Here is a 23,017-nt window from a genome sequence, read left to right as displayed (position 1 = left end):
GCATTTTCAACGAGAATATTAGCAAAATATATATTTCCCTTGATCATAATTCATGGTGCAATGGAGGAATTCCTTATGTTCTGCACCACAGCGGCCAATATGATGTCTCATGAGCTGGGGGGAATTGAGAAAACTCCCCAGAAAATTAATTGCAAGCAATCCATCAGTTAGACGGACGGATGTACTTTGATCTTCACACCAAAGCGATTATCCAGCGCTATTTTTACCACGTACGATCGCTGTCTGTTTTGCATTTTGACGATATATTGGAGAAAAGAAGTTTAAGGCATAAAAAAAAATCATACATGATCCCCTGCTATTTTTCTCGTCACGCCGAGTCTGTCAACACCCCAAATTTTCGTGGTAAATTCAAGAACAGGACAACATTAAAGCCCAGTGAGCATTGAATGGCTGTTGTAAGGAGCTCTATGAGGGTCTTAGTAACTGATATCAATTTGATTTTCGAATAATTTTTCCAAATTTATCACATAAAAATTTTTAAATTTGTCATATGACATTGTCATATCGTTACAGAATTCCCCTCCTGTTTTTTTTTCTAGATAGAAGCTCTCAAAATATTATACTAGAGTTTTTATAATAATAATTAAGTCAAAGGACATTGGGCAAAAATGTATGGGAGTTGGTCTATGTGGCGACAACAGATGGGACTAGGCGCATTTTATAGGTAATGTTGTAGGATGAAAAACCACCGAGACCCAGAATAATATTCGCCGAGAGTCCCTGAAAAAACTGCTTTATCCTTTCAAAAAAATACTATTTTGATATCGAATTACTCAACATCAGCTAAAGGAATCTTCATGAAATTCGGTATGCACTCAATGTATGACTTAAGTTAAGCTATTTATCCATGGATACTACCCCCTCCCTTGACTCCTACTTTCAATAGTCCTAGTGGACTTTTTTTCATTTTAACTTTCCTCTGAGAAGAAGTACAAAGCTGAAATTTAGTATGGGATCAAGGTTTATGAAAGATTCTTTAATTATGTATATAGGCTCCTCCCCCTCCACTCCTTCTTGTAGCCTCCATACAAAATAATGACTTTTTCCGCTATGACTCCTTTGTGAAAAGAAGTTGAAATCAAAAACTTGGCATAGGATCAAGGGCAATGGAAGGCTCTTTAACCGTGTATATATACATTTCGTCCCGTCACTCCTTCCAACAGTTCCCATACAAAATGAGGGCTCTTTCCACGACAACTCCTCTCTGAGAAAGCTGAAACTCGGCTTGGGAACAAGGTTTATGGAAGGCTATTCAGTCATATAAAATCTGATTACGATTTCAAAATAAAATAAATAAATAAATCACAGTTAGAAAAATAAGTCAAAATATGTAATGATTCTACTGAAATCGATGAATACAATGAGGCCATATCTCTCTCTATAAAAGTATCAGACATACATATTATAGGATTATTAAAATCGGTTGAATAGTTTCGAAACTTAACACATTTCTTGTTAATTGAAAACTTTGATAACCTGGAGCGCTCCTTGCCATCGACTTGTGAAATTATCTATACCGTCATTTTATAAGATTTTTCAAGACCTTTTGATTGAGTATTCATTGATTAAATTCGGTTGATAAATCTCTGAGATATAAGGGTTCAAGTTTTGACTTTGAGCCATCATGTTTCAATGTCCTCCTACGCATGTAATGCATTGTAAAGACATATGCTTTTATGTCTATTTCGAGAATATGCAGTCACTTAATATATTTTATGTTACAATTTATTCTTTCCCTTAAAATCAGACAGTGTAAATGCGCACATTTCGTATAAGAGATTTTTTTTCTTCTACGAAAATAATTTTTTTATTCTAGAACTTTTCCCCCATGGTCTAGAACTTTAGTCCCGGAACAAAACTTTTTACCTATACCAGGGCCAATTCAATGATATAGGTCTCATTGTTGGTCGCACCATAGACCACTTTTGCCCATTGTCCTTTAAAGCTTAAAATCCTAAAAACTTTTAGGGCATTATGCCCAACGCACGATAACATTTGTTTTGTAAACATGTTTTTAACATTTCAATGAGAGTGAGTGAGACCTAGATCTAGTCATTTCGCTCACTCTCATTGGAAATTTTGAAAACGTATTTACAAACAAAAGTTAAAGAGCAAAGACATTGTAAAAATTATTACCTTGTAGTACAATATCTCAATACTATAATAATAATTTTCAGTCACTTTTCCCTAATAGGGTAACGGCCTTAAGACGTAGTTCAGTCCAGACCTCCGCGTCTTCTTATTCAAAAATATTTCAGGAAGATATTTGAAGTCGGTCTTAAGACTATTCAAGCCAAGATCCTGAATTTACTTTAGCTATATCTTATTGTAGGAAAAGATCTAGGTTTTCCTCGCGCTTATCGCCTGTGAACAATGGCTTGCATAGCTTTTTCTGGGCCATCTTTCGCGAAATAAATCGTTATGAGTTTAAATATGAATTAACGATCACAGTAAAATATAGAACTTTACTTAATCCAGTTCCAATAATACGTAAACTTTTCGTATTTAACCAATTTCACTTTTAACATCAAAATCGATAAATGTGTTAAAAAAGTATCAGTATATTTGGATATAATTCAATGTCAAACTTGTGATGTAAAGAAATTTAACACATCTATTAACACTTTTACATAATCTTATTTTTTATGATACACAATATAACGACTATATTTTCAAGCAAATGCAAAAAAATTCCAATATATAAATTCGAATATTCAGTGAATTAAGTAATATGGCTGATCCATCAGATAGAAACAATTTGCTTGAATTTATTTCGAATAATTCAGCCTTATGAGCCAAGATGATCATATATTAATTAATCCAAGAAGATTCACTATAATAGAAAGTCTCGACCGAACAATAAAAAAAAAACATTTAGGTGTAAAATGAAAAGTTTTCTAACATTGCATTATGGAGATAGTGCACAAAGCTTCTTTATAGACAAGATCACTCAACTTTGCGTCATATAAAAAACTGATTCATCATCCGGAAAGATGATAGTGAAAAAGTGTGTTTATTGAAATATACGTATGATTATTGTTTAAATGCAAAGAAAGTTCTCTCTCGATACAAGATTTCCGTAATTAATAGAGCCGTTTACATGCCACTTGCCACTATATTTTTCTCATATATATAAAATCCATATATTCTTCATAAGGAATTTTAATGCACTGAGAAAAATATGAGTGTGAAAAATGCACAAATCGGGGGTTATTTTTCACACCAAATTCTAACCCCGAATCAACCAAACCTCTCCGGTAGTAAATTTGGTAATAGGCGGGGGTTAAAAAGATTGAATAGAAAAATCAAACCCCATCGAGTGTAGATTTTACACCGACGCCATAAAATGAATTTGAAACCCCTTCGAGGTTTATTATTACACCAATGGTATTTAAAATAGATAAACCACGTTGAGGTTTATAGTAGCACTATCTACAGTGTAAATAATTGTACCCCCGTTGAGTGTACATATTACACCCATCCCAATAAAAAAATATAGCTGGTTTTCATTTTTTTTTATTATTTCATCTTTACATGAATGAATATCGTAGTCGTTCAATACTGGACCGAAAAGGATTTGGCTTTTCTTGGAGTCCACAATTCCTTTTCCTTTCTCGAATTGTGTCACGAACAGGCCAAGTTGTAAAATCTTGTGTAGATCAAAAGATGTACCAAGTTTTTTTGAATCTGGAAAGAGAAACAAACACTTTTAAAAAGACAACGCATAAATTAATAAAAAAAGAGACTACACATTTTAAAACTAAAATTATAAAAACCTCGTTTAAAAATCAAGTTTATTTTACAAAACGGGAACTTCAAATTTTTAATTTTGGTATAACAATTAAAAGACAATATTTTAAATGTCTAACTTCTCGAGTATGGTTTATAAAAAAAATATATCAACGTGTCGAATATGTTATTTTTGTTGATCTTACCAAATCTTTTGTAGCAGCTGCTTTGGGCCCTTTCTAGTCAACCAACATTTAAGCGACATTGTTTTTGTAGAAGCGATTTTCGTTTGGAAGTCTAAGGGATAAATCCAAAGTCCTAACTAAGCTCGATGTACAGTTTATTCAAAGTGGCGCTGCCAATCTTAAAAAAAAATAAAATTAAAAAATTTTATTATTTTAACATTCAAATTTATAATAGTGGGATAATTCGTGGCAAAAAAAGATGGTTGAACAATAAGATTAAATAGTTTTGTTTTGTTATTAATAGTATTTACTAGAATCTACTTTAAAAATATCTTAAAAAGTTGTTGTGAAATGATGATTACTTAAAATTTTATTTTCTACAATTTTGTCAATAGGACGGGAAAATAATTAACGATCATTCTAATTAATGTGCCCAAAAAATTAATATTTGAATCGCAAAAAAATTACTTAGTTGGTAAATAATGTGAAAAACGTAAATAAAAAAGTAAAATTAAGTTTTGTGGGAGTTGAGTTTAGGATTTTCCTTTAAAATTCATGAGTACAAAAGCAGAAAAAGTTACTTAATGAAAATGACAACAAATAATTCAGCGAATTAGTTCCCTACAAAACAGAGAATAATATTTTTACTCTTTTACTTTTTACTTTTTTATTTTTTGTCAAGCAGTACCTACCTATATAAAAAACATAATGCAATGATCAATGAAAGAAAATTTGCGAAACTTCTTTAATAAAACGTTCTAAAAATAAAGTAAAAATTTTACCTTCAGCAATGTGAATTTTTAGAGGGAGAGTCCTTATCGTTACGCTTCCCTTGAGGTCCGCAAAAGCTTGTTTTCCGAGTGTGCAGAACTTGTGTCCAGATCATAACTAGTCAAACAAAAGCTAAAAAATAGATGCAGACAAAAAATAAGAAATTAAATTTTATCAAAATTATGAGATATTCGACATACCCACATAAATCGCAGCATCCCTAAGGTGACTACGTCGACATCTCTATGTTTAATACCGCTGCAATTCCAATATTTAAAGTTCTCTGGAATAGGGTTTGTTTTCTCCGAAAAACTGTGATAAGGCATAAAATAATGAATAAATTAGTAACAAAATGAGTACTAATGTGATGGTGTGCTGCTTGACAATGAAATTTAGTTACAATTGCACCTAAATTTCAAGTTATCTTAATCACGTCCCTACACAACATATGCTTTTTATTTGCTAATTTTATCCTGATTTAACAATTCTCTTCAATCTTAGAACAGACATAAAGCATATACATATTATTACACAATAATAGTAAGAAAATTAAACACAGAAATTATACAAATTTCACAGCATTTGCCTATTTCATAGAAATCGGATTTTTTTTCTTTTTCTGGAAAATATTTCATTTTGTTTGCAATACTAAAGATAAATTCGAACACTTACCGTTTTTTCACGCAGAACTTTATCCTATTATAAATTTTTTTCACGAAAACAAAGAAAACACTCACGCGGGCACACACTACTGTTTCAAGTCGACCGACGCACAAGAAAGACTGAACCAAATGAGTAATCTGAAAAATTAATAGCGTCTTTTTGTTCATTAACCCCAGGGAGGTGTTCAGTATACGCTGTTTAAGTGTACTTTTCACACTTATCCTGTAGTCTCTTAGCGTCATTACTAGCAGTGTAAATTTAACACTCGATGAGCTTTAAATCTTCTATGGCGATTTATTTTCCTCAATAATACATTTAATATATCTTTCTCATATTGTAATGGAGCGAAAGTATATTAAATTCACTCAAGACATATTTGTGACTGTCCTAGATGACGAAAAATACTTTTTATGTGCTTTTTCAGAGATTGTATGAACAGTGTGAAAATAACACTCGGCAGAGTTAATTTTTATAAAGCAAAGTTGGTGTGAATTTCACTTTTTTCACTCTTTTCTGGTGTAAATCTAAACCCCGATTGCTATGGTGCATATTTAACACCTCTTTCTAACCCCGGCTCCCAGATCCATTTCCCTCAGTGTGAAGATCACTATAAGAGAAATATTTGTGCACGCACCCATTTCACCATGTTTACAGCATAGTAATTTAATTAATAATTCATTGGTGATTTATTAATTACTCTTAATTTCTCTATTTTCTTTCACTCCTTACTACACTTATAGTGTTTGGAATTGCACATACAAAAAAAAATTATATTCACTTCACTTCAGGTCTTAACGTGGATGCGAAACGACGGTGATGAATCTCTGCATAAATATACACAAGTTCCACTGGAATCGGGCGACATAATTAAAGATCAAGAGCAAGATTTTGAGAAATTCTACTTCATATCGATGGTGAGTTGACACAAATTTGCACTTTCTCACAATCAATTTGCCATATGCATTGAATGAGGAAGGTGATCCACTTAATATGTTGGTAATTTGCAGAAACATCTTGCCAAAGGTCGAGATCTTCATGAGGCCACCATGGAAATAGAGAATCTCAAGGACAGTGCATGTCTTCTCAAACAGAGCCTTCGGCAATTTAGTGAGAAATTGGAGACGACACGGGAGAGAATTGAGGGAGCTGCTAGGTTGCATCATCTGCTGGGCCTGCATCTCAAAGAGGATGATGTGCAGCAGGAGATGCAGAAATTGGCAGAAAAAATTGGGGATCCGGGTCTTATTGAGCGTTGTCGAGACAATGCCAAAGCAAGGAGCAAGTGTGAAAATCCCATTGAGACCAGTACACCCCAGAGGCTACCACCTGCCAAGACTACCCCAGTTTCTATCTGCGATTGCTGGATGGATAGAATGGATCCGGATACCAAACAACCACTGCCTCTGCTGGCAGAAGAAGAGAATGAGGACCGTGAACTTAGTGAAGAGGCAAATCTCGAAGAGGACGAGGAAGAGCACTCCAAATTGGCAGATTCTGGTCTTGGTGGATGTGATCGATGTGAGGGCAATGACAAATTGACACGGGCATGTTCATGCCAGAGCTTCGAAGATGCCACTCTGGCGTGCGTAAAGAGTAACAACAGTGACGATCTCGAGGAGGATTGCTTTGAATCACAAAAGCAACATACCGACATACCAGCACCCTTTCAGCCAAATTCCCATCTACATTGTCATTCGTCCAATCTCCATTTGACCGAGTTGGACGAGGAGACTGGCTTGGATCAGAAAACACAGAAGTACGTACAATCCAAAAATAGAACACTTAATTGAAATGCAATGGGCATTTCCTCATTTTAAATTAGGAAATTAGCTCAAGTCCCTTGCTTCCAAGTTGAGCAGTAATTTTTAAAAATGAAGAGGCCCATCGTAATTTCAAAGTGATTCATATTTAGACCTCTTCAAAAATTTATCAGAATTTATGTGGTTAATACATTTTAAAAGAGTGAGAGAACTCTGTGCAGTTTATGGTTTCAAACTTCAAGTGATAGAGAAATTTAAAAATCAAAAGTGATTTGTATTTAAAGAAAGTATTAAAGTACTTATATGTTAGATACATTTTCAAGAATGTTTTATTTCATGTTTCTTTATGAAAAGAAACGTGTAAAGAAAGATTTACCTCAGCTATTATTCTATTTGACTTTGAAGTTGAATTAAATTAATACACCGAGACGTAAATTATTTTCCGAATTTCAAAATCAAAGGTGATTAATTGATTAATTGATCGAGTAATTGATGATTTCTTAATTTAATCTTATTAGAAAATCATCTATTATTTTTTCTAAAAATAAAATATAATTATTATAATAATGTTAGTACTCTACTTAATCACTAAGAGAAATTCTAAAAAGTTAAAATAACATTCCGGAAATGTTAATTTTACCCTGCAGTATTGATCCGAAATCGATGTAAATATTTTAGGTGTATTAGGGGTTAAAGTAACCCTTCTTCATATTAATTTTACCCTTAAAAAGGTGTAAAATTAACATTAAAAAATGTTGATATATTTTTACACCTAAAAAGTGTTAAAGTTATGAGGAAAAAAGTTAATCTCACCCCCGTTTTTTTCTCAGTGTAAGACGATAGCCCTACCCAAAAGTAGAAACAAGTCAAATATTTTCAGGAGATAGAACCACATTCCTTCAGGACATATTATTAATGAAATATTTATCCTAATTTTACTACAACAGAATATTGTGATACCTTTAAAGAGAGCCACCCAAACTAACTTCTCGGTGGGAGGGGCCAAAAGTTTACTACATTAACCAAAAATTAACCACGATCTTTTGCGTGATTGTGCTTTTGGAATTAAACGCGATAATGTTAATACTCAATATTTATTAAATAGAATAGAATATAATGTTATCGGAAATGCTAGGAAAAGGTAATCTTACGAGACTCCGCCCATATTTTACGAGTAGGGGAGACTGGGGCAAAAAGTCACAAATCGAAAATTTCAAAATTCAGTATCTTCCAAGATAAATAGGATAGCGACTTAATTTTTTTCCACAGATAGCTTCCATAGACCTTCTTCAATGTTGTATGTTTCTTAGAATTCTAACAAGGAATTTAGAAAACAAAAAATATCAAAATTTTTAGCCCTATTTTTGAAATCTTTCCCTTGAAGAATATATCAATTTTGGCCTACTTATTATTCAAAATTTATACACTGATGATTATTTTCTAAATGACTTGGATTCTTTGACTACGAAGCCGGTATCTATTTCAGAATTTTACAAAGATACGTATCTCAATAAATCCTTTTATTAAGAATGACCACTTGGGGTAAAAAGTAACAAAAGGTATGGAGCAAAAAGTAAGAAAAACCGAAACAATTTATGATGTCTCACGGCGAAAAGAAACGTCAATGCCATGTGTCGCCGCTTGTTGTTTGCATTGATCAAACGATTTGCAGTCTTTTGTGTATTTTTTTCTAAAATAGCTTCAAAAGCGTTTTTTATCGTTCAGATAGAGAAAACGGTAATTTATAAAGGTGTAGAGGAATAAATTTCCTATGAAAATATGTTATCTAGGATATTTTTTTAATTTACGGAATCCCGTGAAATCCCGTAACAAAGCGAATCAAAATGTGATAACATCCAATGCCTGATACTATTTTCCCCAGCATTTTTGAGAATAGTCACAAAATTACCTTTTAGAAAACGGCACGATAAATGTATTTGCTTACAAAATAGAGGTGAATTACTTTCACAAAATTGTATAGTGGTAAATTTCCTATAAAACTGCGCTAATTAGAAATTTCTGAGGCGTTCGAGTAGTTTGTAAAAATATAAAATATCCGTTTTGTGACTTTTTACCCCAGTCTGCCCTACTATCCTCACATAACATTTTATTTTGTCACTATTTCGTCCGATTTAGGCATTGAAAAATATCAGAACACTATGCAATATAACATTTTTAATATTCTGCTTCAGTTATCACTAAACAGTGAAAGTGATTTGGTCTACAGTACACTCTCTCTCAATTGGGCATTTTGGGGCAAAATGTCATCCGGTTTATCGATAGATTTGGACATCAAAGCCTTTGTAAATTGCACAAAAAGCGCTCAATTATAAAGAATCACAATAAAATAGGAAGAACTACAGCGAATTTGAGATAATTAGCTTCATAATTAAATGTGAAAATTGTCAACAAAAAAGAGTCGAGTGAGCGAGAGTCTACTGTACTTTAAATGGGTGTGGCCTAGAAGATCTGCCTACATATAAAATAATGGAAATGGATAGTTTAGTAATATTCCTCTGTAGAATAAGATAATTTAAAAAAAGTGAACTTTAAGTGATTGTATAGTCTTTAACCCTTTAACGACGAGACACTTTTTACGGACTCAAAATCAACAATAAAATTAAACTGAGAAATATAATCAATGATAAGTCTTACATCTAACCTTGGAAAGTCCAACAGAGTCTGATTCGGTGTATTAAGTGAGATTCTTAACAATCTCACCTACTATAATCCTAACAAAATTTCATGTCGTCCGATCGACCTCAAATTTGGCCAAAATGTGTTTCAGCACTTCCTGATCACGAATATATATGTGGCTAATTTACGTTCCCGGCCGGCCGGCCGGCCGGCCGCTCTTTGGAGCTTAATAGCTCCTAAACTAAAAAAGATATCGACTTGCGGTTTTCGGCAAAGGTTATATATCGGGTGAAAATTGCAACTTGGTGCATAGACCCCCCACCCCCCACCCCTCCTTCCGCCATTTTGAAGACCCCCCTTTTTTTTGTTTTCTCAATAGCTCCGCCCCTATGGCATTCAGCGGACTCAAATTTTAGTATGTTATAGCTGGGCTTTAGAGCTTTCCATCAATACCAAACTTAAGGTCCCCCGACCCCCCTGACCCGAGCTATAAGGGTCCAAAAAAATTTCTTAAAATGGCCATAACTCCGGTTCTAATTGTCAGAATTTAAAAAATGAGGGCTTTTTGGAAAGCTCTCGTAAAATGCCACTTCCCCTTCTAACATCGCAAGTTCATAAAACCACCGCTAGGGGCGCTTTTTTTAAAAAGAAAATTTTTAAATCTTAAAAGTTAAATAACTCAAAAATTCCATTGTGCATCGGGCTGAAAATTTAGTATGTTGTAGCCGTTGATTATACCTATCAAACAAAAAAAAACTTAAGTCGATCCATAACCCCTGACCCGAGCTATAAGGGGTCAAAGTTCAAACATTGACCGGCCTCTATCTCCGGTTCTAATTAACATAGCGACCTAAATTTTACCTTTTTGGTTTCGTCTCGATGAGCACTTTCAGATGGAAGTTCAAAAAGTCACCACAGGTGGCGCTGTGATAGCGTCAAAATTCATCGAAATTCAAAGTCACTTTTCTCAAAAACGGCATTGTGCAAGTTAATGAAATTTTAGTATGTTGTAGTCCAGTCTAGGACGTTTCCAAAATGGTGCGTATGCGCGCTGTGGTTTCAATAGAACCGGAGATATGAGGGGTCAAAGTTCACGAAATTCAAAAAATCATATCTCCGGTTCTATGTGACCGATTTTGATGAATGAGGGCTTAAACGAAAGATCTCACCAAATGCTACAACTTTCTAGAATGTTTGAACTTCGTGGGACCAACACCAGGGGCGCCACAGTCGAAAAACCAATTTCAATATCACATAACCTCAATTATCTCGACTGTCGCTGAACAGATTTTGATGATTACTTCAACATAATTGTAGAGCACATTTGTCTCTACATTTCGTCCATACATCATTTTCCGATCAGACTACGCTATCACTCCGATTTTGCCGTTTAAGTGTGAAAAAATTGATTTTTCCCATAATAACGCTTTGAAATCACTCAGATGCCAATTTGACTGCCTCTACTCCACCAAGACACTTAAAATAGGGGTTTAAATGGAAAGTCCCGCAAAATACAACAATTCTTTGATTTAGTTGAAGTTCAACAAATGAACACTTGGGGCACTCTGGATGAAAAAACGAGTTAAGAAACAAAAAACCTCGCTTATCTTGGCTTCTGAGTAATCGATGAGTTCAAGTTCTACGGCAAAATTATAGAGTACATTCTGGTCTACATTTCACCCATATAACACTTTTCTGTCAGTTCATCCAAATCCTTGATATTTTGGTAATACAAAATTTGTATAATTTCACGAATTTGATTCAAGATAACTGAATGGCGTCTCCCTACTTCAGCATCAAATCGAATTTGCATGCACTCCGAGTTAGCTCACGTTAAGAATCTCACCTACATAAGCCGGTTAGGATTATCTGTCCCTTTTATGCTTCTATGAACGATAGGGACAAAAATAGTCCAAAAATTTAAGTAATTTTTCTGAAAATACCAATGAATAATATTTTTCGTTTTAATGAAAAATATTATGTATGAGTATTGTAGTTTTTATTGCCGAAAGTGTTTTGCTTTAAAAAAAATTAGAACTATAAAAAATAAATTATAGCAGTTATGAATTTGAGAATTTAAAAATTCGCCATTTTTGAGCTTAAATATTTACTACATAGCAAATAGCTAGAGACTTGCAAAAAATATTCTAGATTCCTTCAACCTTCTACTATACAATTATGTACAGAGATAAGAAAAAAATAACTTTAGGTATTCAGGGAAAATTATTTTGTTTATTGGACACCGGTGTTCCAATCGTCCTTAAATGGTTAAACCTTTACCTAAAAGACTTATTCTATTTTTTTTATAAATTTTATCAATTCGATATTTTTAAATAAAGTCATACAGCACTTTTTGTAATAAAACTGTATGAAGTTCTGTTGTGATAAAAGTTCTGCTTCGTTTTGTACGAAGCCATATTAAATTGAGAGTAATCTAAAAAGCACAACCAAGGACACTCCTGAGTAAAAAAACCTTTATTACTAAAAATAATTTTAAAAATGATAGAATGTTATTTGTTATTATTTGTTGATTATGTCTAAATTCCCATTCAGCTCAACCTTATCCTTATTTGCAGCAAATTAATTAATTAAAATTAATTTTCTACAAGCGGCTAATTTTTCTTTCAGCAAGTTTTAAATAAAATAATAGTGATCTCACATGAATGAGCGTGTTTCAAAATAAATAAAAAAAATAGATAATAATATGCATAAAAATATTAATATAAACTGCATAAAACTTTATTGTGTGGAACAGTGATTGGTGTAAAATTAATAATTTAATTTCCATCCCATTTAGGACGCTTCTCTTGATCATGCGAGAAATGATCGGAACGGAACGCGACTATGTCAGATCGCTGCAGTATATAATTGAAAATTACACCCAGGAATTGCTGAGGGATGATATCCCACAGGCACTGAGAGGTCAGAGGAATGTCATTTTTGGGAATGTTGAGAGAATCTATGAATTTCACCAGCAGTATTTCCTAGAAGAGCTCGAGAGGTAAGAGACCCCAACACCCTGGAGATCTTCATCTCAAATTAATCTAATTTATTGGTTCGTTTTTTTTCTTGTCTTGTCCATACCTATTCAGATTTGAGAAGAATCCCCTTAAAGTAGGATCAACCTTCCTGCGACATGAGAGTAAATTCTATCTCTATGCCCTGTACAACAAGAATAAGCCTAAAAGTGACTCCCTGATGAGTGAATACGGAACGGCATTCTTCAAGGTAAGATAATCCCTCTCTTGCATTTCAATCGATAAAAAAAATGCTTCAAATGTTTGTATATCGTGAGAATTTATTTGTTTCACTCCTCCCCATAATTAAAAATAAACAGTCTAAACAACTGGAGTTGAACGACAAGATGGATTTAGCGTCGTATTTACTGAAGCCTGTGCAACGAATGGGAAAGTATGCGCTTCTTCTTCAACAACTCATGAAAGCTTGCTCCAATATTCAAGTAAGAATACTTTCACTCTTCACCACCCATTGAAGAAATATTACGCCTATTTGCAACATTAATTTTTTTTTCACCATTTTTTGTGCTTTAGGGATCAGCGCAGAGGTATATTGCAGAAGATCTGGAAGAACTCCAAAAGGCTGAGGAAATGGTTCGTTTTCAATTGCGCCATGGTAATGATCTCCTTGCCATGGACTCTCTAAGAGACTGTGACGTTAATGTCAAAGAACAAGGAAGACTCCTGCGTCAGAATGAATTTCTCGTGTGGCAAGGACGTGGTGGGAAGAAATCATTGCGACAGGTATTCTTATTTGAAGAATTAGTACTCTTCAGCAAGGCCAGGAGATTTCCTGATCGGAAGGTAGGATCATTTCTTCATTTCTCCTCTTTAAAAAAAAAAAACTAGGCTATCTTTACAAGGATTTGTCTTACTGTTGGGTAGTATTTGAGACTCGCCATTCAATAATTTTAAGCCACGCCCCTTTTCACAATATTAGGAGATAGAGAGGTCAGTTTCCTTTAAAAAAAAATTGAGAAAACGTGAAGTGTTGGAAACCAGAGTGTGTGCGAAGGCTGAATTATTAGATTTTACCAAGATTTATTACATTAGATTTTACACATTGGGAGCAATTTTTGTCAAAAATTGCTTTTTTGAAGGAAATTCCCTGCAGCGTTGTAGGAGGAAACGTCAAATTTCTGTCAAAAACGCAATTTTTGACGAAAATTGCTCCCAATGTGTAGACACCTTAAATCACAAAAAACAACGACAAAATACAACGTATTTTTGGATAAATTGTAGATCTTCAGAAAAGAAAAGATAAAGTGTCAGAAATCCCCTTAAATTTAATGGACAAACTGGCTTAAACCTAAAGACGGCTTAAATTAATTATAATCGAAATAATGATTAGACTACATTTTCATCAGTTTCCCTCTAAGTCGTCTCTCGACTTAAAAAGTAGGGGAGACTGGGGCATATGTAAACATTTTCGATAGATGAGAATTTGAAGTGATTTTCCAAGCACACAGTTATTTTTTGAAAAATCTTTCTTAGCTCATGTTTTACCCTTGGGTATAGGTAATTCGTCGAGGGTAATGCGAATGCTGGAAAATAATTGAGTTTTCCATTAAAAAAAAATTGTGTCACTGTGCATTTTTCTCTTTTCACAAAATACCTGGGGTAGAAGTAAACACTTTCTGGGGAGGATGTAAACACTCTTTTTTCCACCCTTGAAATTAACTTTGCACCACTTTCGATTATTTTAATTACTTAAGAGATATATAAAGACTGTATATTATTCAAAAAATCACTACACTTTTTACAAAGAATAATTAAAATAGCAAAAAAAGAAAAAGCATGCAAAACAAAGACATTTTTCAATGGATTTTCCCCATATTTTGATATTATGTGACTTCTTATTGAACACAGCCAACGAAAAATTTCCCACCATGAGACGCAATACCAAGAAAAATATTTTACCATTCATTCTACACTCGCGACATCTACAATTACGGGGAAATTGCCTGTTTACATCTACCCCAAATGCTGTTTTCTGACTAATTATTAACTTTTTTAAAACAATGAAAATCTCAATTTTTTTAGTAAATGCATTAATATAATCCTAAAAGATGTAGGAAAGAACTGGTATTGCTACATTTCGATTATTTTACACAGTTTTTAATTTCCAGGTGGAAATCCAAATGACCAAAATAATCGAAATATCAACATTTTCGGGAAAAATGATTTTTATTTTTAATGTATTAGGATTTTATTGACCATTCATCTGTGAACATACATCCCCATGGTATCTATGAATGCTTATGGGTTTTATCCCCTGGAGTCTTAAAATTAATGAAAAAATTCACAGTGTTTACAACTACCCCTGTTTACTACTACCCCACTTCCCCCTAAGTCTGTTTTGGACACACAGCTTAACTGAATATTTTATATCCTTTGCAGAATCTCGATCTTTATATCTACAAAAACAGCATAAAAACGTCCGATATTGGTTTAACTGCCCATGTTGGTGATTCAAGTACAAAATTCGAAATTTGGTTCCGCAAAAGGAAGCCCGATGACACATGGACACTTCAGAGTATGTCTGAGGATATCAAGAATGTATGGACCGAAGAGATTTCCAAGCTCCTTTGGAAGCAAGCCAGGAAAAATCGAGGTATATAAGAAAAATCATTCAACTAGAATTTTCATTAGATTGTAATGGTTTCATCTATTACTAGAAATCCGACTTCTAGAGATGTCCTCAATGGGCATTGGAAGCAAACCCTGCCTTGACATCAGACCGAGCCAAAATCAAATCAATGATCGTTCCATTAGTTTTTCACAACTTGGCAAAAGTAAGTTATTTTCGATTAGTGTGAATTCAAAAGTTCTCTTATGCGATACTTTGTTTTTTGTTTGCAGCACCCAAGTTTCGAAATTCTTTCACTGGCAGTCAGACGGAAGTGAAGACCGCTCGTCGTCCCAATTCCATAATTTCGGTGAGCAGTATGTCATCTGGGACGAGTAGTTCATCTGTGAGTACAAGTGCTGGTTCTAGCAATGGAAGTACCTCTGGAGCTGGAAGCAGCAACTCCAGCGCGAATCCGTCACGATCCTCTGCCAATACTCTCCAACTGGTGGAGGAGAATGTTCCAATTACCACATGTATTGCATCCACTTTGGGCAGTACGCCGAGTGGACGAAAACACCACCGTTCGACTACATTGGTCAGCCAATGTTCCATGGGTAAGTTATACATAATCAATTGCTGCAAAATTTGCTGACTGAAGTGATTTTAGGAATTATATAAGTATGATTATGTAGATGAGATTCGTTCATAATCACAGCTAAAGTAATTGTTTTATTCAATGAAGTATCTTCGATTGAGCTCATATTTATAGAGTTTACAATTTGAACATTCTTGATTACAAAGTGAAGTCGAATATTATTGAGGGCATTACCGAAATTTGTCGGGAAATAGGATCTCTTAAAAAAAAACTCATAAACCTATTCCATGGAAATAAGTTAAAGTGTTTTCTTTGAGAGATCCCATTTGCTGACGAACTTCGGTAACACCTTCAATATAATTCTTGATTCCGAAAATGATCAGCAGAAAAATCTCGCTCAGAAATCTCGACCTGCTTTAAGACTATGTTTATTTATTTATTTATTTTTTTTTTTTATACCTCCAATGCAGCTTTTTGATCAATAAAATCTTGGAATCAAAATTCGTGTCCCTTTTTCCCTCAAACGTTTTAGATTTTAAGTCCGAAATAGTTGGGAAGAAAAATGCAAAACTTTTAAGAAAGAAAGGTATTTTGGCTTTCAGAAAGTTTTCTTAATCTTAAAGGAGTAACTGGAGGGATTAGTTTAGTTTTATTTTTTAAATTGTTCACATTGGAATTTTGGAAATAGAGTAGGTCTTCTTAAGCGTGTTTCCAAAAAACACCTTACTTACTTGCTTAGGTGGCTGCAATGTCCCTTTAAGGAACCGAGCCTCTCGTATTAACCGCCTTAATCCTGGTGACTCTTCCGGATTTAGATCCATTCAGGATTTTGGCTTCCAGGATGTCGACACACTTTCGATTTTCATAATTTTGGTTTTCGGTATTTTGGTTTTTAAAGTTTTAGCAATGGCGATTTTGGCTTTCGAGCTTTTGTCCGGCACTGTTTTAAATTTACACTTTGAAACATTTTAAAGAGTTTCAGTAAGCAGGGAAACCAGTTTAAAATCAGTATTTATTAATTTTATTTTGTTTATTTTTTTTTTACAAAACTTTAGGTGCATTTAAGAGAACAATTTTGAAATAGTGTGAGCCCTCTTTAAGAACCCATATTAAATAATGCCATACTTGAAAATTTAATGAATTTCTTTTTTTGAGACATAATATATGTTAAATGTTCTTTTTTATTCATTTTTAACCTTTGAATAGCTGGATATTTTAGTATGCAAAATATTGTTTAAAAAAGACACATCCTGACATTTTTTAAAATATTAACTTTATACGCAACTATTCGCTAAATAGGGCCTGTTTTAAAATGATTTTTTTTAGTTAATCCGTTTTTGAGACATAACTCTTAATTTTAAAATAAAGTTTAAATCAAAAACTCATCTAGTCATAAAACAGAAAATTTCCCAAATATCTTAGCTGGATTGGTAGAATTATCTTTTTTATTATTTTTCTTAAATTTGATAATATTTTCCCAAGGACCTTAAAGAATTTAAAATACTAATAAATGTCAAGAAGATCTTGTTTATCATGAGTCCATTAGTTTCTAACTATGAATTTTTAATTTTGACATTGAATTTTTAACATAAATCTTTGAGCTTTCTTTGTCTCAGACTTATGAGGATGATTAGCAAGTCTTTTGAAGTTGGCTTATAAACCGGATTTTCATTGAACAAATCCGAGTTTCCATAAGATGAAACAAGCTAACCGATAGCTTTCCTGCAAGAAGTGGTCTAAATATGGAAGAATTTTATAATGATGCTCATTTTTAAATTTAATGCATTTTATGAAGTGCTTTGAAGACTTCTCATGTCAGCAGAATTTTGCCAAAGATCGGCATTTCTCCAGTGACGAATAAATTGTGATTGATGTGTGGACTTCTTTTGCTTGCAGAAAGTGGAATAATTGCTGATATTTCCCTGTCGCCGGATGAGGCCAGCGATTTCCCGCCAAATTGGAGTCACGCACTGAAAAAGTCACAGAGCTCCGCATCAACGTCTGATAACCAAAAACCTGCCACAAATCCAGAAGAGAGGCCACAAACCAGTACACCATCACCATCATCTCCAAATCCTTACATCACTGACTCAATCACCGTCCACCTCTAATGCTGAGGTAGCCCAAAAACATTAACTTCAATCTTGCTGAATTTAGACGCTTCCACTCTTGAGTAATATATATGTACATAAACATATTGGAGCAACATTTACTGAACTTTTACACCAAATTTCCAAGACGCAATCACACACATACACTCAAAATCACCTGAAACACCATTCTATACTGCAAATTCCTCAATATCTTTTCAAAATTTTCTGTCTCCAGAAAAAAACCACAGAAAAAATGTTAACTTACAAAAAAATCACACACAATAAACCACTTTTCCAAGTTTCTGTTTCAAAAAAAAAACATATTGCAGTTCCAGATGTACCTACATAAACAAAACATTATAATATTTTACCCACTAATGCAACTCTTAATTATTATATTATTGAGTAGATGAGATTGAAATTATTTCTATTTTACTATAATTTAATTGAACAAAAAAATATCTCTAATAATGTTATAAATTTACGTATTTGTCACTCTATTTTCGCCATTTTAGCCATTAAGTCTGCCAGAGAGAAGAATAGAATTATTATATTATACAATTTATTCTTTCCAAAACTTTTACTAATAGTTTCCAAATATACATATTTTATTCTTTTTGTGTATTTCACACACTTTTCTTGAATATATACAATATGCATTATACAGCAACAAAAATTGCATTTTTATTTTGGTTTAAGATTTTTAGGTAAAACCGGATATAAGGAATAAAATAGAGGTAGTAAAATATATATGGTGGAAATGACAAGGTAGCATATCGTCAACTCCAAATAAAACTATTGTAAGTCTTATTAAGTTTCGAATAGTGATTCCAATAACGGTTAATCGGTCACCGAAAAACCGGCTAACCGCTCTATTTTGGAGGCGGTTTTAAATCAGGTTTTTAGAGATGAAACCGATTTAAAACCATCAGTAAAGAAATTTCAAAATTTCTTTTAAACTTAGGTATATTTCTTTAAATTCAAGGCAAAAATGTTCGAACAACAAAAAATTTCAATTCTAAATCCGGAAATACGATTTTTTAGATTTCAATATTGAAAAACCTATAATTTAATATGTTTTGCTGAATTGCATGTTAAATTTTAGGCAATATCGCACACAAAAACTAAAGCTCTTGAACGATACTCTTACGCTGAAAACGATTTTATCGAACCAATAATAAGTAAAAAAATATCCACATTTTATAACACAAAATATTTCCACATGAATCTTTTCTGACTTCAAATTTTGTAATAAAATCCATTATAACTTGAGAAATTTACAATTTTTAATTCTGTCTAAAAATAGGAAATTTATTTATTTAGTTACGGCTCTGGCACACCTTTTAGATCAGTAAAATTTAATGAAGTCGAAATTCTCATCCCTTTCTTCCTCAAATATATTGCATATGTTTATCTTACTCTTTCGGACTCTTCTTTTTCTTTTGAACATCACAACAAATTCAATTTAGCTCAATAGAATTTCCAGTGTAGAAGAATGAGATAGACATATCCACTATGTGTAGGGAATAAAGGGATGTGAATTTTGATTCCTCGATTTCTTTTCCAGATCTAAAAGGTGTGCCAGAGTCATTACTGAAAAATTTTGTTTGAAAATAGGCGTCACCTCATAATTCTGAAACCTCCGAAACGTTTATTTTCAATTTTTTTATATTATTATTACTATAATTGAAGTAATGTAATTTCTCTGGTGTCGGTAAGGCGTACCGGATGTTTAAAATATTAAATTTTGGTCAGTAAAATCTAAATCTATACAAAAAAGGGTCTAGTCTAGTCTAATTTATATATTAACATCTAAGATGGTTATTTGTAAAATGAAACTATTTATTTTCGTTTTCATGAAGGTTGTCTGAAAATTTCACTTTTCTTAAAGCAATAAATTGAATAGGGGAAAGCACGCTACCTTCGGACGATTTATGCTTCGCCCAAATGATTTTTTTTTTCAAAGTGTTATAAATGAATTTGACCCATTATAATTTCATATCTTGGTAGGTAGTCCAATTCCTGAAATTTAAAAAAAAGTCCTATGGGTGAAATCCATAAGGGACATAGAGAAAAAATTGAATTGTCCGAAGCTTGAGTCGTCCACAGGTAGCGCACTTTCCCCTACTCCTCAAATTTTATTTTTTACAGATTGAATTTATTTATTTTTTAAAGTGAAGAAAATAAAGTAGGTTAGGATTAAGTTTGAGTTTAAGGGATTATGATCACCTTTTAGCTTCTTACTGATCAAAATTGAATATTTTATTGACTAAAATTGGTTTTTTAACTGACCGGAAGAATTTTTTATTAACAAAAAATTGTTTTTTCTTCATAACTTATTTGGTAATACACTAAACAGAAATGTTATCTCCTTTTTGCATTACAACTATAACTTTACCTTCAAAGATTTGTCCAAAACTGAATAATTGGAATAAAATCAAAAAGCTTAATTCCGTTTTGCAAAATTAAACATTTTCAATGTAAAGTAACATTTATTTTCATAAATTATTTCAGTCTCTTAACATTTTATCATTTGTTTTAAATTTAAAGCAATATAATAAATGAATAAAATATTATATAATATTAAATGTTTAATTAGACATGGACAATTTATTAACTGTAAAAAAAAAGTAATACATGGATTTTCTTCCGAATATCGGTGGTAGAGAAAAGTGAGACTACATTGAAAACGCTATTTTTGCATATTTCTAAAGAAAATTGAACCTAACCATAATTTAATTTAGATCCACAATTGTTATGTCTGTCTAAATTACATAACATTAAAGCCCAGTTTTCTTTGAAATACGCATAAATAGCGTTTTCAATGTAGCCCCAGCTTAATGTATCCCCACATCCCCCTATTGAAAGTTTTAAATCCAAAACATTAAGGAGAATAATTGATTTTTAAACGTATAAAGTTTTTGAATTTCAGTGAAAATCTGTTAAATTATTTTAAAGAGTTTCATTATCATTCACGTGTAAAGAAAATCAATCAATCAGCAAAATTTACCTTTCTGTTTTTTGTATAAAGGGATAGCCGACGATGGTATAACTGAGCTGGGTTTTTCAGGGCAATCTGTCCTTCCGGTGAGCGTCGGAATTTGTTCATCAAATCCTATGAATCAAACACACAATTTTACCAGAGCTTACGACACTTATCGTGTCTTCCTCAGTGGTTATTGGTTGGTCTTTTCTTTAGGATTTTTCTCACTAATTCCTCTACTTTCTTATGCATCAGTTTTGAATTTGGTTAGGAGCTAATTTTCTTCTTTCTTTTTTACTGGTACAAGTGCCAGTCCGTTCACTGTGTAAAAAAGAAAGAAGAAAATTAGCTCCTAACCAAATTCAAAACTGATGCATAAGAAAGTAGAGGAATTAGTGACAAAAATCCAGACTAATCAATATCCACTGAGGAAGACACGATAAGTGCCGAAAGCTCTGGTAAAATTGTGTGTTTGATTCATAGGATTTGATCAACAAATTCCGACGCTCACCGGAAGCACAGATTGTCCGGAAAAACCTATTTCTGTTTTTTGAGTTCCTAAAACTTCTTTTGATTTAACTTATTGGAAATTGAATAAATTTGGATTACAGTCTCAGCATTGTCCTCTCCAAATATCTCTTCCTCATCATTTTAATTTAATTTTTAACTATTTTAATGAGGCGAAGGAATGCTATTAAAGTATGATTAGGTTTGAAAAAATAAAACAATTTTTGATAATGATATTTTTTTTAAAGAAATGAAATGGTTTGGGCTGGGCCTCGACACTTTTCTTCTTGTCCAAAAGACTGGACGTAAATCAACCACTGAGATATTGAAAGGTGTTTCCTTTTTCAGCAAAAGATATTTGCTCATTGACCTCATTAGTTGAAATATTCGAAAAACGTGCGAAGAGTATTTTTGTGAAGGGAAAAGTATTTTCACGATGATGTGTTGCATACCCATTTTTCTTGCTTATGCATCCAATGAAATATAAATATCTCCCAGTTCATTCATGCTTTCAATTAATTTTTCTCTCTAATTAAATTAATTGAAATTAATTTTTTATACATATTTGCAATTCCACTGAATTCTTTCTGTGAGTTTCATCGCATGAATTCATCTCGGAAATTGTCTCTCCATCATGATATAATGATGAAAATTAACAGGGAGAAATATTTTAAATAACTTCTCATTAACTGGTGTTTTAAAGTGTTTTTTTAAAAAAAATAATACTCCTTCAAGTCTTGTGCCTTATTTTGTTTATATTCCTTGTGTGGATGAATGCCTTGATCTCTGTGTCAATAGCTATAAATAGTGACTTCTTTATTAATAGCGCCAGATTTCAAAACGTGATTTCTTACTAATCAAGAATCTCAAGCTCAACCATATGAGATTGGTTCAATGAACGGGCTTTCTTGTCTGATTTTTTTCTTTATCCACATTCGTGGTGGAAGAACAAAAAATGAGTCACCATTTAGGTCAAAACTGTCTATGCCAAATTTGAGAATGATGCTGATTTTCTTTACAAACTTGGTAAAGATATAAAATCAACCTTCTTGAATCACAATCCACGTTTCAAGTATATCCAGTTGGTATTTGAATGGGAAACTGAAAGATTCTTGTTGGAGGAAAAAGTTAGGAAAAAGCGACCGTTGCTCTGAGATTCACTCATGTACATTTTCTCACAATTGAAAGAAATGCTTTAAGAGGTTTTTCCTTCTGCGAATGGACAACAACGTTCATAAGAATAAATTACCATATTGAGACATATTGAGCGACTTTCCTCACAACGAAAGATGAGTCATTGGAAAAAAACCTCTGCAAAATTTCATTGAAAATCTCATAAATCTTTTCCCTTACGTTTTTCCTTTTGATTTTCCATAGAAGTCCAATTTTCCTTAAATTTCACAACTTTCTCATAGTAAATTCTCATATAACAGTTTACCAACTTCCAAGTCTCAAACCTGAACATTTAACGTAATGCTCTGTAG

At 32.9% G+C, this 23,017-nt stretch overlaps 1 protein-coding gene across 3 annotated transcripts in view; it reads left to right on the top strand.

Moving 5' to 3' along the window:
- Positions 1–18,719, top strand: part of LOC129804301 (uncharacterized) — a 267,476-nt gene extending 248,757 nt beyond the window's left edge. For all 3 annotated transcript variants that reach the window (XM_055851467.1, XM_055851468.1, XM_055851469.1), the window contains 10 exons: positions 6,158–6,283; positions 6,377–7,125; positions 12,564–12,767; positions 12,859–12,994; positions 13,104–13,226; positions 13,318–13,587; positions 15,184–15,397; positions 15,462–15,578; positions 15,646–15,969; positions 17,847–18,719. In XM_055851467.1, the coding sequence (XP_055707442.1) occupies positions 6,158–6,283; positions 6,377–7,125; positions 12,564–12,767; positions 12,859–12,994; positions 13,104–13,226; positions 13,318–13,587; positions 15,184–15,397; positions 15,462–15,578; positions 15,646–15,969; positions 17,847–18,061 (2,478 nt within the window). In that variant the 3' untranslated portion in view covers positions 18,062–18,719. The remainder of the gene's footprint in view (positions 1–6,157; positions 6,284–6,376; positions 7,126–12,563; positions 12,768–12,858; positions 12,995–13,103; positions 13,227–13,317; positions 13,588–15,183; positions 15,398–15,461; positions 15,579–15,645; positions 15,970–17,846) is intronic.
- The last annotated feature ends 4,298 nt before the right edge of the window (positions 18,720–23,017 follow it).

The sequence above is a fragment of the Phlebotomus papatasi genome, chromosome 2 (genome assembly GCF_024763615.1).
Source record: "Phlebotomus papatasi isolate M1 chromosome 2, Ppap_2.1, whole genome shotgun sequence".
Classification (NCBI taxonomy): domain Eukaryota; kingdom Metazoa; phylum Arthropoda; class Insecta; order Diptera; family Psychodidae; genus Phlebotomus; species Phlebotomus papatasi.
Note: the sequence above shows the minus strand (reverse complement) of the source record. Positions and strands in the feature narration are given on the sequence as shown.